The following is a 13,878-nucleotide window of genomic DNA, read 5'->3' on the forward strand; positions in this document are numbered from 1 at the left end:
ATATATATATATATATATATATATATATATATATACCTCTCAAACATATGCACATATATATATATTTTTATATATAGTCCCGCTCTCAAATGTATACGGACTTAATTTAAAAGAAAAATATATCATATCGGAAAAGAAAAAAAAACTCCACCGCACTACAACTTAAAACCCCAAATATGAAAAGAGACAAAAAAGGAAATAACCAAATAACCCACTTAATATTATCTCTCCTTAGTGATTCTCTCCCACTCTCTCTTCTGTTATTTTTTCTTCCACCCTGTTTTCTCTCTCGTCTCTCTCTCTTTAGTTTAAAAAACAAATGAACAATTCGAGACCAGTCGTTGATTTGTTCTATAGTCCTGTTACTCCTGATAGATTCTTTCTTATCAGTGCCAACAAAGATTCAAGTTCGATGTTGAGGAATGGAGAGACGGGAGATTGGATTTTACTGTGAAAATATGGGATGCATTGAATGGTGATGAGTTGCATTCATTTGAGCACAAGAACATTGTTCGTGCCTGTACTTTTTCAGAGGATACACATCTTCTACTCACCGGTGGGATAGAAAAAGTTCTTCGCATCTTTGATTTGAATCGTCCAGATGCACCTCTAAGAGAAGTCAATTATTCTCCTGGGTCAATTGCGTGCATTTCTCGCCTAGAAAGGAATCTTATGCTTCAGGATCAGAAGATGGTACCATTAGAATATGGCAGACAGGTCCTACGAACCATGATGATGGCGAGGTTCCAGCAAATGGGTCAGCTGGGAAATTAAAGATTGTTGTGGATGAGGTGACACAGAAGATTGAGGGTTTTCAGGTTGCCAAGGACAAAAAGGCCGAAGAAAAAGAAGAGTCATCCGATGTCAAGATTTAGTTTATGCAGTGTGAGCTGCGATAATACCTTGTGTGTATGGGTATGCACATCTTCTTCCTGATATTGCAACACCCTTTTGTTATTTAGTCTTGACCCATACATTTTTTGTAAGCTTTACTCTACCTTTTTTCTGCATTAGTGAATACCATACGTAAAGATCCCCAACGTGTCGGAATTTTTTTTAGTTCAAAGTATCTTGCAAAAGTCAAAACTTTTCTTCAAAAAAAAAAAACGACCAAAGCTAACCACCAAAAGTAAATCAGCACTTGCACTTTTTTAAAAACAAACAATTAGAACAAAATATGATGAATCCCAATCCATTAATCAAAAGTTTCAATGTCATTTCTTGGTACATCTGAAACGAAAAAATAGCTACACCTAAAACAAGTGTAAAGTTTTACTCCAGGAGCTGAAGGTGGTACAACCTTATATGATTAGGAATTTAGGAGTAATCTTCCCCCAAAAAAAAGAACCATTAGCAATTGACGTGTTGCCACCTTCCCAGATGATACAGTAGAGGCATCATGTGGACATATATAGAGAGGAATCGACATCTTCAGGAAGCTATTTGATATCCACTTCAAACCTCTCTTGAACCTGATTACGAACTTCCGAGTCGCTATTAGATGAAACAAAAGGGACTACAAGTCCTTTGGTGCCAAAACGACCAGCCTTACCAACCCTGTGCAAATACGTATCAGCTGAATCAGGCATGTCATAATTGAGCACAATGTTAACGCGTTCAATGTCTATTCCTTTTCCAACCAAATCTATTGCAATGAGCATTTGTTTATGACCCTCCTTGAAGCCCTTGTAACGAGTCAACCTTTCTTCCTGAATATGGTTATTCCAGCTTGCGATGTCCAAGCAACAAGCACAATAAAAAGAAACAAAATACTTAAAAGAAGATCCATGCACTCTTTGTTGCATAAGGAAGACTGTGCACTACAAGTCAATTACCACTATAATTATAAGTATATATATATATATATTTGGTTACTTTACTAAAAAAACAAACAAATAATGCGAGTTTCTTACTAATTTATGAACTCTGGACAATTTCTTTTATCATGAGTCACTCCAACCTGGTTACAACCATTGCATTGTCTGGCTTTATTTTGTTTCCCCTTCCTGAGTGCTTTCTTTTTTCCCCGCTTAAGCCTTTTTCCGCACCCTTTTGCCCTCGCTTGACTTGGTTCACAGTAATTATTTTTTCGGTACTCTAAACATGTACGGAACCCAAAAATTTTGACTACCTTTATCCAGCGGTGCTGTTACATTTGTATCACAACTAACCAAGCTGTTAATATTTTTAAGTGCACTACTTAAAGTATCAGTAAATACTTTAGTTGCTTCCTTACTTCTAAGGGCTTTATCAACTACAAGTGTAGACATGTGAATTAATTCACTCCGCTTCATAAGATAGGATTTATGGTCTGTTATCCCAGTTCCATCATCATCAATGACTATCCCTGTCTTTGTTGTTTTACACCAACGCGTTAAAATGTAATGGTCTGGCAACTTATCAAAATCATGCATCCAGTTCAAATATGACAAAATGTGCCTACAAGGGATCCCTGAGTTCTCAAATTTTTTGCAAGTACATGAAGCAAAATCCAAATCCTTTTTATACATAATTTCCCGCGCCGTAGACTTTTCTGCCATTTTTCTTTGAACTTTATAAACTTGACAACTTTCATTCTCACTAAGAAGCTCAAATCTATAACTCAAACTCTCCACAACTCGTCTTAAAATTTTAAAAACATCTTATGTGTATAAACTTCAACCATATGTACCAAAAAACTGTGGAGCATTTTCATTTTTGGTTTTTCAACCATATCTTTATTATCCGCCATTAGCTCTTCGTGGCGTTGGTGCACAAGTCCCCTACCAAACTGAACCATAAAATCTACTAATGATTTTTTTTTTGAAACATACCTTTTGAAGAATGAATGGGCACTTTCTACTCGTTGGCTACTGGACATGCCAGTAGAAAAAATATGATTCACATATGCAGGCACCCATTTGGATCGGATATCATACATTGAAATTAGCCACTTATTTTCATGTAAGCCACTCCTCTTAACCAAATCCGTCCACTTCAAATGAAACACTTCCTTCGTCTCGGATCCCCATATGCAGTTTGAGAACTCCCCATAGTACTCACTGTATTTAGCTGTATCTAATTTCTCTGAAAACATCATTAGTATGTGCCAACTACAATACTTGTGATAGAATATACAAAGGCTTTAATATGCACATTTCGAAGGCATTCAGATATTTAAACAAAATGCATGCATAGTTTATATATACTCTCCACAAGATTCAAATATCACAATATCGACAATTCTTACAAAATGGTTCAAACTAACAATGAAAAAATATAGATATGTTTCTGATGACCTGAGGGCAATTCTAATTTCTTGTACAGTCACAATTTTAATCCTCACATTTTTTGCCTTTTTATATCTTTTCATGATTCTTTCTAAGAACCTCTTGATACTTGATAGTACTCACTGCTGTATTTTCAAGACGAGTTGCAAGATACCCAACTCAAACTTTATCGAGACGAATTGCAATATAATAATAAAATTTAAAGAAAATGTGCAAGGCAACCTTCCGGGCATTCAGTCCACCTTCATTGAGTGAGTAACTCGTCATCCGCACAGCAAGCCCGACAAATACTCAAATCGTGTGGCGCAAAATACAAACAAGTTACCTCAAAATGCAAATGGGTTTGTTCCAATTGGCTAGAGTCCCACACTCACAGTCACAATGCCACATATACATAGTTATTTACTGGTACAGTAGTAGCATAACAGTACTCATAGTGTGTTATTACTTGTGATTCAACTTGGTCATATGTTTCTTGGTTCAGTGATATTCCTTGTTCCTACGTAAGACAAGTATCTGAGTTGGAGCTGATGGTGAAGAGCATGATCTTCGAGAGCTTTGGTTTAGAACATGACTTCAATGCCATTGAAAAATCAACAAGTTACCATCTTCAATGCCATTGATGGACATGCTTTAACAAGTGAATAATTATAAGCATGTACCAGTACAGTTATGAAATTCTGAAAATCAAAACCCTATAACATGAATCCAATGACTTCATATCATTCAAAATACCAATTTAAACTTGCTAACAACATAACTTTATAATACCTGTGAAAAGTAGTTTGAAGCGTCTGAGAAATTGCTTTTGTCATTGCTGGATCCTGATATGTTATAATCATCTTCGAGGCTTCACAGGGCATAGCTTCTAAAAATTTGTTGAATAACCAAACAAAAGATTCTGTAGTCTCATCGTAGAGAAAATAGCAAGCAAAAAGAACAGTCTGACCGTGATTATTAACCCCGAATAATGGTGCAAGTATGAACCCATATCGATTGGTATTGTATGTAGTATCAAAGATGACAACATCACCATAAAACTGGTATGCTCATCGAGGGGTCGCATCTGCCCAAAAACAATTAGTAATTCTCTGTTCATCATCTGCCTCAATTTTATAAGTGAAAGAAGGATTCTTTCCATACTCCAATTTCATATACTCATGAAACATATCTCCATCATGGCCCTTCTTCTTCTTGCGCCTATCCCTTTTCTTATTGTTTAAATCTTTTTGCGTGAAACCGATATGTTCTATCCCTCCAGATTGCACTCCAAGAAGGCTAAATTGTTGATGCTGCGGTATATTTACCATGTCAAACTGTTGTGTTAAGCACTTTTGGGCATCAGAAACACCACGATGAGATCTTAGAAACTGTACTCTACTAGGGGTTGACAACGAGTGAGTATGCCCCTCAAAGAATACAGTAACTACAAATAGACCAGAATTTAACTTCACCACTGCAATTCTTGCTTTACAGTCTTCTTTTATAATGCCCCGATGCCTTTTTGCCGCAGTGTCTTCTATCACTATACTTTTCCCTTCTTTAAAACAGACATACTCCTTCCTTACGATTTCATCACTCGTTTTTCTCTGAGACCAACTTCGAATACTAAACCCAGCTACTTTAACATATGCATTGTAAAAGTTCTTAACAACATCAAGTGATTCAAACTCTTGACCCTTTTTAGGATTAAGATCATGTGGGACTTCAGGACAGTAAATCTCAACACATTCCGCAAGCACACTAATAGTCTCCATATCAAAATCTTCATTCTCCATTTCAATATCGTCTGACAAAATTCTACCAACATCAACATCAAAAGCATACAAACAATTAAAGCACAAAATAGAACTACACATAGTCCGTTTTTACGTGAAATTTATATGACGGAATATGATATGACTGTGATATTAGTTGTGTGAAATCAGTTGTATGTCACGGTGTTCATGGGTCAAAAGAAAATTAACAGTTAATGATTATGTTATTTGAACTTGGCACAATGTAGCGCCAAATATTACGTGTAAAGAGAACACAAAAGAAAATAACTAGAAAGTTTATAGATACTTACAATTGAAATAAGTCCTTAAAACTAATTTAGTAAAGGCTGTAAAGCGGTAGTAACATGCCAAGTTCTTCGGCAAGTCTTCAAGGTATTCGGCAAGTAACAGTCAAGTTTTATTATTTTTATTTTTTAAGGTTGTGAAGAAAAAAATAAATAAAATGGACGTGAGAGAATCAGGAGAGGACGTGAGGGAAAAGAGAGAATATTGGAGGGAGAGAAAAGAGTGGGAAAGAGAGTCACGAAGGAGTGGAGGAAATATAGGATATATTATTATCTTTTTGGTTATTTCATTTTTTGTCTCTTTTCATATTTGGGGTTTTAAGTTGTCGTGTGGTGGGGGTATTTTTTTTTCTTTCTCACGTGATATTTAAAAAAAAAAAAATTAAGTCCGTATACGTACATCCATTTGAGAGTGGGACTCCATTCGGCGGTTACCATTGTATTTCACAAGTTGTGACATGGCAGATCCAAAGTCTTATAAGGTATGTACAGTTTACAATGTTAATTTGAAAGAGTACTGGATCATTGTTGATTTGGTCAACAATGGATGCTTTGTGGGCTAGACTTTTATCATTTTGTTGGTTGGGGTTGGGCTTAATTTGAAACAATGCCTTGGGCAGGGGGTATATACCAGTATATATATATTACAAGTTTGTCATTGCCATGAAAACATGTTTGTGAGAGGCACCCCCAATCAATGAAATAGAATTTTATGCAAAGCGGACCTTAAATTTTTTGTATCTTGTATGAAATGCATCATGGCTCCCCTATTTTGGTTTAGTAAATAGCAAATACGAAAAATTCATCCAAAATACCATTGTTCGGATTAGGTTAAGTAGTATATTAAAACTCGATTGTCCTAAATAGCATTCCCTGTGGGATAATACTCGCCTAAATAAATAGACTAATTTAACCCTAATTGTAATACTATTTAGGACAAGGTCTAATGTAGTAGACAAGCAAGAATGAAATCGATCCCACAGGGAATGCTATTTAGGACAATCGAGTTTTAATATACTACTTAACCTAATCCGAACAATGGTATTTTTGGATGAATATTTTGAATTAACTATTAACAAACGCTATTTAATTTAACTACGGTCTAAGTAAAAAATAAAGTAAATAATTGGGTTTTGTTAAGTGGAGAGAATTCTAGGACTGTCAAATCCACCTTAAACATCTGTAGACACTATCGACTTAACCTTTTATATTCTATATATTTCTGAATAGCATTATTGATGATAATCGATTGCTTTCTTGATGATATTATCGTGACGATTTTTTTTATATTTTCTTCACAAAGCATTTTTTTATTGAATAGCATTTTCTAATATTTTGTTATATATATTTTTTTCACCAATTAAAAAAACACTAATACCTGATCCTTTTATTAGATTCGACCAGATAATCCATTCGTTCTTCTCCGTAGTGGTCGTCTTTTACAACAATACATAGTCGACAACTATGTTAAAATATCAACTTTAAGATTGAGGTGGATACATGATCACCAACAAGAAATAAGGGCCGAACTTTATCAAGGATTGCAAGACTTTTTAAGTTCGGGGGAACATCATTCAGGTACGCATTGAGTTTTCAAACTTATTAAAATTGAGTCAAATGGAAAACCTTACATTCATTTTTTATTTAAATTTAAGGTAATGTGGGACGCAGAACAATTTTGCTTGCAACTTTGGTGGGATGTCCCCGTTGCATGCATCATCGATATCATGATGCTATGACATTAGTTCAAAAGTTTGGGAGACCAGATTTGTTTCTCACAATGACTTGCAATCCATCGTGCCAGAGATCATAGATGAGTTGTTAGAAGGCCAAGTTCTAAATGACAGACCAGATTTGATAGTAAGGATTTTCCGTGCCAAGCTCGAAGAGTTGAAGAATGATCTATTCACTAAAGGAATTCTTGGAAAAGTAGTAGCACATGTTCATGTAGTAGAATTCCAAAAAAGAGGGTTGCCTCATGCACACATCCTTCTAATTCTTGGTGATGACGACAAGTTAACAACTGCAGATGCTTACAACAAGATTGTTAGAGCAGAAATTCCAGATCCAAATATTGAATCGGAACTATATGAGATTGTTGTTAAACACATGATCCATGGACCATGCGGTAATGTTAATCCTAAATGTCTCTACATGAGAGATCAAAAGCGTACTAAAAATTTCCCAAAGTAATTCGCTCCGGTAACTAATCAAGGAAGCGATTCTTATGTTGCATATATGAGGTAGGACAACAACGCTTTTGCTATTGTTAAGAATCATGGTTGGCGTTACCGTGTCGATAATCGTTGGGTTGTTCCTTAAAATCCATGGTTATTGAAAAAGTACAACTGCCATATCAATGTCAAAATATGCTCGAGCATTAAAAGTGTCAAGTATATTTACAAGGGTTCAGATCGAGTGGCAATGGAAGTGACGTCGACAAATAAAGACGAACAAGATGAAATAAAGTAGTATGTAGATGGCCGTTGGATTTGCCAGCAAGAAGCCTTGTGGAGAATTTTTGAATTTCCACTTAGTCAAATATACCCATTAGTATATTTTTTGCAAGTCCACATGAAAAATATGCATTAGGTAACCTATCAAGGCAACTGACTCATTGAGGATGTTTTGGTTGATGATAGGAACTCTCGTACGATGTTAACTGAATTTTCAATCTGAATAGCATTGATGTTGCTGTTAAACAATATTTTTATCATGAAATCCCTGAACATTATATGTGGGATAAGTCGAATAAGCATTGGCAACCAAGAGCTAGACAAAATTGGGTCAATAGAAGAATTTTTGCAGTTTCTCCTCTAGAAGGTGTAGACATCCCATTTTTGCACCCCAGGCATAATTTATTCACGATTTTTCCTTGAAATAAATTTGATCATATAAGATGATTTACATTTTAGAGTCTTCATTTCTACATCAAACTTCTTTCTTTTCATATTTTATTAGTGTATTTAGACTCCCCTCATCATGTTCTAGCTATGGTTGAAGTTTTGTTGCTTTATGAATTTTAAACTAGAAATGACCAAAATGCCCCTATAACCCTTTGGAGTCCAAAATTTGAATTTTCCACTCTTTATTTGGATGAGATTATTTCATATTTAAATTCTCCTAAAAAATCCTTCAAAATGAGTACAAACTTGCCTAGGTTTCTTTTGGATTTCAGAAACCCTAATCTTGCCTTATCCTATTTCAGCCCGTTGTGCGCGCTGTTCAGTACAATACATTTTTGGAGTACAATTTCGACCCAAGGGTATTTTTAAGAGTTCATGGGCTTTCCTAATAGATTAGTGAACAAATTTTGTGAAGAAGAGTTTGCCTAAGTTTGACCCGGTCAAAGAAAATTTGCAGTATTGAAAAAATAGTCAAAATGGGCCATTTTGTGGATTTTGGACCCGTGCTCGTGGGCTGTGGATCTAGCTCGTGTTGAACCTTTTTATTAGGGTTTCTAAACTATTCTCAATCCTCTAAAACCCTAGAAAACCTTCCTTAATTGTTTGATTTGATTTGATCCTTAAAATCAAGAATATTCTAGAGAATATGCTATTTTGGAGCTATGTTTGGAAACCTTAGATTGTTGGCATAATGAGGAAGTCCAGGGTTTGTTTTTTTACCTAATACATCTACAAAAACCTAAAATCGAAGGCCAAGATTGCACCCTTTATCCCACCTCTTGAATCAAGGGCCAGATTTAGGAGGTGCATCCAGAAAGATATCATGCTATTGAATTTTTCTTAATCAATACTCAACCATTAGATCAAACTCAATACCATATTGGAATCCATGCCTAAACACTATAAATCCTTCTCCCACAAAAAATATCTTCAGTTAGTTATTCAGACCTAATAGCCTAGTAGTTTTCTTTTCTTCAGTGTTCTTTATTTTTCTTTCTAGTTCTTTATTTTAGCCATCTTTTCTCCTAGTTCAATCTTGAGTAGAAGCTCCATTTCACCAAAAGTTGTTTCTTCCCCTAAATTACCTGTTTCAATCATCAAAGTTGTCAATTCAAGATCAATTTCATCATCATCATTCATCAACAATCAATCAATCAATCTACAATCAAGTATGAGGCAACATTCCAAACAAGGTGACATCTTTCTTTTTTTCTTCATTTAGCATTGCATATTAGGATTATTTTTCAGTCTTATTATAGCATATAGTTATTAGCTTTTAAATAATTTAGTGAAGATCATCCAACATGGTAATAAAATTTCAAGCTAATTTCTTCATTCACCTATCTCAAAACATTACACCTTAATAGAAGTAAGACTAGTTTTACCAGGCGAGTGTGGGTGCCTAACACCTTCCCATATCGTACCTTGACTCCCGAACCCAATAATCATCTAGTTCGAGGGACTAGTCCTACACATAGGTTTTACTCAACTTTTCCTTCATAAAGTTAGTGGCGACTCTAAAATCAACTACTTAGACCTAGGTACACTTTTTTGTGTGTATAGAAGGTGAGAGATTTTACTTGAGGGTGCTACTGAATCATGTTAGAGGACCAACATCATATGAGCATCTGCAAACTGTTGGATCTAATATATGCCCTACATTCAAAGAAGCTGCTGAAGAATTGGGGTTGCTAGAAAGGGATAATGATGCTCACCAATGTTTGATTGAAGCATCAAGAAAAAGTATGCCATCTTCTCTACGAAAATTATTTGTTACAATTCTAGTATATTGTAATCCTATCAGAGTGCGTGATTTTTGGAATGAATTTCATAGCTATATGGCCGAAGATTACGCCTTCAACGAGTTTGAACACAACATATGTGACAGATCGTTAGATAAGCGAACTTAAGGTGTTGTTGGAATAACATGGGCAAAAAAATTCAGCTTACGATTTGCCTAAAATGACAACGAAGCAAGTTTACCAAGATAATATATCAAGTTTGGTCACAGAGGAACTTCCTATTCCTGTTACTTCAGCGGATCTTTCTTCTATAAGTAAACTTAATAATGAACATAAAATTGCTTTTGAAAAGATTATTAGATCTGTTCAGCAGAGGGATGGTGGTGTATACTTTGTTGATGGGCCTGGTGGGACAGGTAAAACATACTTATATAAGTCCATTTTAGCAAAACTCTGTGCCGACGGACAAATTGCTATTGTAATAGCTACATCGGGAATTGCTGCTATAATGATGTCTGGAGGTCATACGACCCATTCAAGATTCAAGATTCCAATTCCAATTACATCCATTTCCACTTGCAAAATAAGCAAAGATGGCAATTTAGGAAGTTTGTTACGGCAGGCGAGCATACTGATATGGGATGAGGTTATGATGGCACATCGTTATGCATTTGAGGCACTCAAGACAACTTTAAAGGACATCACAGGCAGTGAATTACCTTTTGGAGGGACAATTTTTGTTATGGGTTGATATTTCCATCATGTGCTACCTGTTGTTCCTCATGGTACAAGGGAACAAACTATTGATGCACGTATTAGAAGCTCACCACTTTAGGAAAAAGTTCATGTTTTATGTCTAAAGGAAAACATGCGAGCTAAAAATGATCCGCTTTTGCAAAGTTACTGATGGACATTGGAGATGGGATTCAGCCAATTATTTATGAGGAAGACATCATTGAACTGCCGAAAGATATTGTCATTCCATGGGAGAATGGGCATTCACGTCTGAAGCTTATAAATGGGATCTTTCCAGGATTAGATGGAAATGCTGGTAACATATACTACATGATTAGGAGGGCAATAATAACTCCTAAGAATGATACTGTGCATTTATTGAATGATGAAATAATTGATCGATTTCCAAGTGAAGAAGTCACATATTACTCTTTTGATTCAGTGTAGAATGATTCTCGTGGTCTGTACCAGCAAGAATACTTGAATTCTATCTATCCCAGTGGTATTTTTTTTTGCACACAAGTAGGGATATTTTATTAATCTAATAAAGAATGTTACATTGAGAGTAGAAAGCTTACATCCAAAATAAGGTGAAAATAGTAGTACTTCCAAGTTTAGTTAAATCAGTAGTAAGTCATATAGGGGCTTTCTAGGCTAGTGACATAACTTGGTCTGGTAGAGCTCCACTGCTCCTCACCTTGGTTCATAGTTGATCCCATCTTGGCTACTACATCAGTGCCAAAATTTGCTTCTCGGTAGGTATGTGACAGTCTCCATGTGGTGAGTTTTTGTGTTGCTCGAAGCCATCTTGCTTTGAGCACCCAAGGAGCATTGTCCCTACTAAGAGTTATGATAGCAGCCAGTGAGTCATTTTCTATCCATAAATGATACCATCCATTTAACACTGCTAGTTCCACTGCCAAAACAATGGTGTATCACTCCGCTTTGAAGTTTGTGGTAATCCCAAGCCCATAGGCCTTGGCACCAATAACCTGGGTCAAGTGGTCTCTAAAGATGACCCCAGAACCTCCATTCCCTAGATTTCCAGCAGAAGAACCATCAGTATTGGCTTTGATTACACCAGCTTCAGGTGAGGTCCATCTGACTTCTTGTATGCTTCTATCTCGTGCTCTACCCCTGATGTTGAATGAGTGAAGCACTTCCAAGTCTTCTAAAGAGTTAAACATATACCCAGAAGCTATCCTGCTTGAGGCTTGAGCAGCTTTAGTCACTTCGTTCTTGATAAGGGCCCTATCCCAGTGGTTGATAAGTGCTCAAAAAGTGCAATTTAACCCCCGATTATGCCTCTTGTTTAGCCATCTTAGTGGACTAATAGTGTTTGTAAGTTATGTTTTATGATTCTACAGGTGAAAGAGAGAGTTTTGTGGAATATTAGAGAAAAAGGGGTAAAACGGAGCAATTCAGAGCATTAAGGATCACATGGGAAGCCCGTGGACAATCATGGAGAAGGCCAAGGAATTGAAGCTATTAAAGATGCGACTTTGACCTATTTTAAAGCCTATTTGGAAGCCCAAGGCCAAATGATTCATTGCTTGGACCAAAGCCCGCAAAAGAGGATAGAAGGATAGAGCAAAAGAGGGAAAATAGACTTCGGCGTGCGGGTCGCAAGGATCGTGCATCCAGACCTTGATGAATGCGTCTCGAGGCCGAGACGAAGGATTGTGCATCCAGACCTTAATGCTCACGCCCGAGACCTTAAGGATCGTGCATCTAGATGCATGAAACGACACTGTAGCCACTTCCTTCTCAGTTTTGGAGACAAAGTTGGACTCTGAAAGAAGTTGATTTGTATTAGGAAACAAATGGCGGTTTGGAATGCTTCTAGAACTCATTGTAACCCCTATAAATAGAGGACCTAAGTGCCTCATGTAAATTGCCAATTCACTTATACTCTTGTCTCTGGAACTTGAGGCAGAGAGAGATTAATAATAAAATATTCGGTTTTAACTAGTCGAGTCTTAATAAATTAGTCTATCTAGTCTTATGTTTTTTGACTCTTCTTCTTCTCGTTCTTCGTGTTCTTCCTTCTTTATGGAAGACTAATCTTCTCCTTCAAGGAAGGAGATGAAGCCGGTGCTTAGGGTTTGATGATTCTTCTGGATCATGGTGTTCTCTAATTAGGTTAGTTCTTTATGTTTTTAGTTATTAGTTCCATTGCCCAGACCAGGGGATGGAAGTATAGATTAAGGTTTTTGTTTATTGCAATCGAATATCATGCTAGTTTAGGGTTTTATTTATTGCAATTGAAAATTTGCTAATGACATGCTTTTATTTATTATAATTGAATATAATGCTAGAATAGCGTTTTATTTATTGTAATTGAATATTATACTATTATTCTATACTTTTCTTCTAGTTGTGTAGTGTTTTAGAGTAAGGGAAGTATTCATTGTGTTTGCCTTAGATGATGATTCATTGAATAGCTGCCCAAGCTCACATAAAAGGAAAGAAGATATTAATAGCATAAACATAGGAACAACCTTAAGTAGAGTTATTCGTTAACGATGTTTCGTCCAAGAGGGCATCGGCACTCGCTCGATTGCATAATTGTAGTTTACTTGTGAGAACAACCATAAAGCAAAAGGTCATTGAATCAAAAGTATTGGCGGATTCTAATCTCTTGAATTCCCTCTCTTATAAATTCTCAATAGTTTAGTTAGTTTATTTTAGTTTAGCATTAGAATCTACAATATCTATAATCATAGTTTTTAATCCCTTAAACCCCCTTTCCAGTCCTGTCCTTCATATAAACATGCACTTAAATGTGGAACAATATCCTACTTATCCTTGACTTATTGAGGGATAATTAGGTTTTGATACGCTTCTATTTTGTTCAGCGACCATCGTCTATCTACATCATCCATATACCATCTCATATACACAGAAAGAAGCTTGTCAAATGGCACCGCTGCCATTTTAAGTTGTTTGTGTTTAACGTTTTCTTTCAATATTAGAATTTTGGATCTTGAGGTAATTTTAGCCGCATCATCCATCCTTTTAAGAAAGAAAGAAACTTGAAGGACATCTCGAAGACAAGATCTACCATCCAGATTAGTCGAATCTTCATTCTTTTTATTTCATTCTTAGTGTAGTTGCATCATAGTTTAGTTTTATTGCTTTATAGTATAATTGCATTTAGGACC

General features: G+C 35.9%; 2 protein-coding genes across 2 annotated transcripts; both read right to left on the reverse strand.

Moving 5' to 3' along the window:
- Positions 1-1,439: 1,439 nt before the first annotated feature.
- On the reverse strand, positions 1,440-3,076 carry LOC147497000 (uncharacterized). The gene is made up of 2 exons (XM_086562724.1): positions 2,814-3,076; positions 1,440-1,728 (listed from the first exon to the last, which is right to left on the reverse strand). Exons 1-2 carry the CDS (start codon positions 3,074-3,076, stop codon positions 1,440-1,442), a joined length of 552 nt encoding a protein of 183 aa, XP_086418850.1.
- Positions 3,077-4,318: 1,242 nt separating this feature from the next.
- Positions 4,319-5,128, reverse strand: LOC147497001 (protein FAR1-RELATED SEQUENCE 5-like). Its single transcript, XM_086562725.1, has one exon. It carries the CDS (start codon positions 5,126-5,128, stop codon positions 4,319-4,321), a length of 810 nt encoding a protein of 269 aa, XP_086418851.1.
- Between the last annotated feature and the right edge of the window lie 8,750 nt (positions 5,129-13,878).

The sequence above is a fragment of the Coptis chinensis genome, chromosome 5 (genome assembly GCF_015680905.1).
Source record: "Coptis chinensis isolate HL-2020 chromosome 5, ASM1568090v1, whole genome shotgun sequence".
Lineage (NCBI taxonomy): Eukaryota > Viridiplantae > Streptophyta > Magnoliopsida > Ranunculales > Ranunculaceae > Coptis > Coptis chinensis.

Bases quoted from the DNA above. Each gene is read 5' to 3' on its own strand.
- LOC147497000 (XM_086562724.1), bottom strand. From the start codon at position 3,076: ATGTTTTCAGAGAAATTAGATACAGCTAAATACAGTGAGTACTATGGG. The intron at 1,729-2,813 runs GTATGTTTCAAA...GGACATCGCAAG, and splicing joins GCCCATTCATTCTTCAAAAG to CTGGAATAACCATATTCAGG.
- LOC147497001 (XM_086562725.1), bottom strand. From the start codon at position 5,128: ATGTGTAGTTCTATTTTGTGCTTTAATTGTTTGTATGCTTTTGATGTT.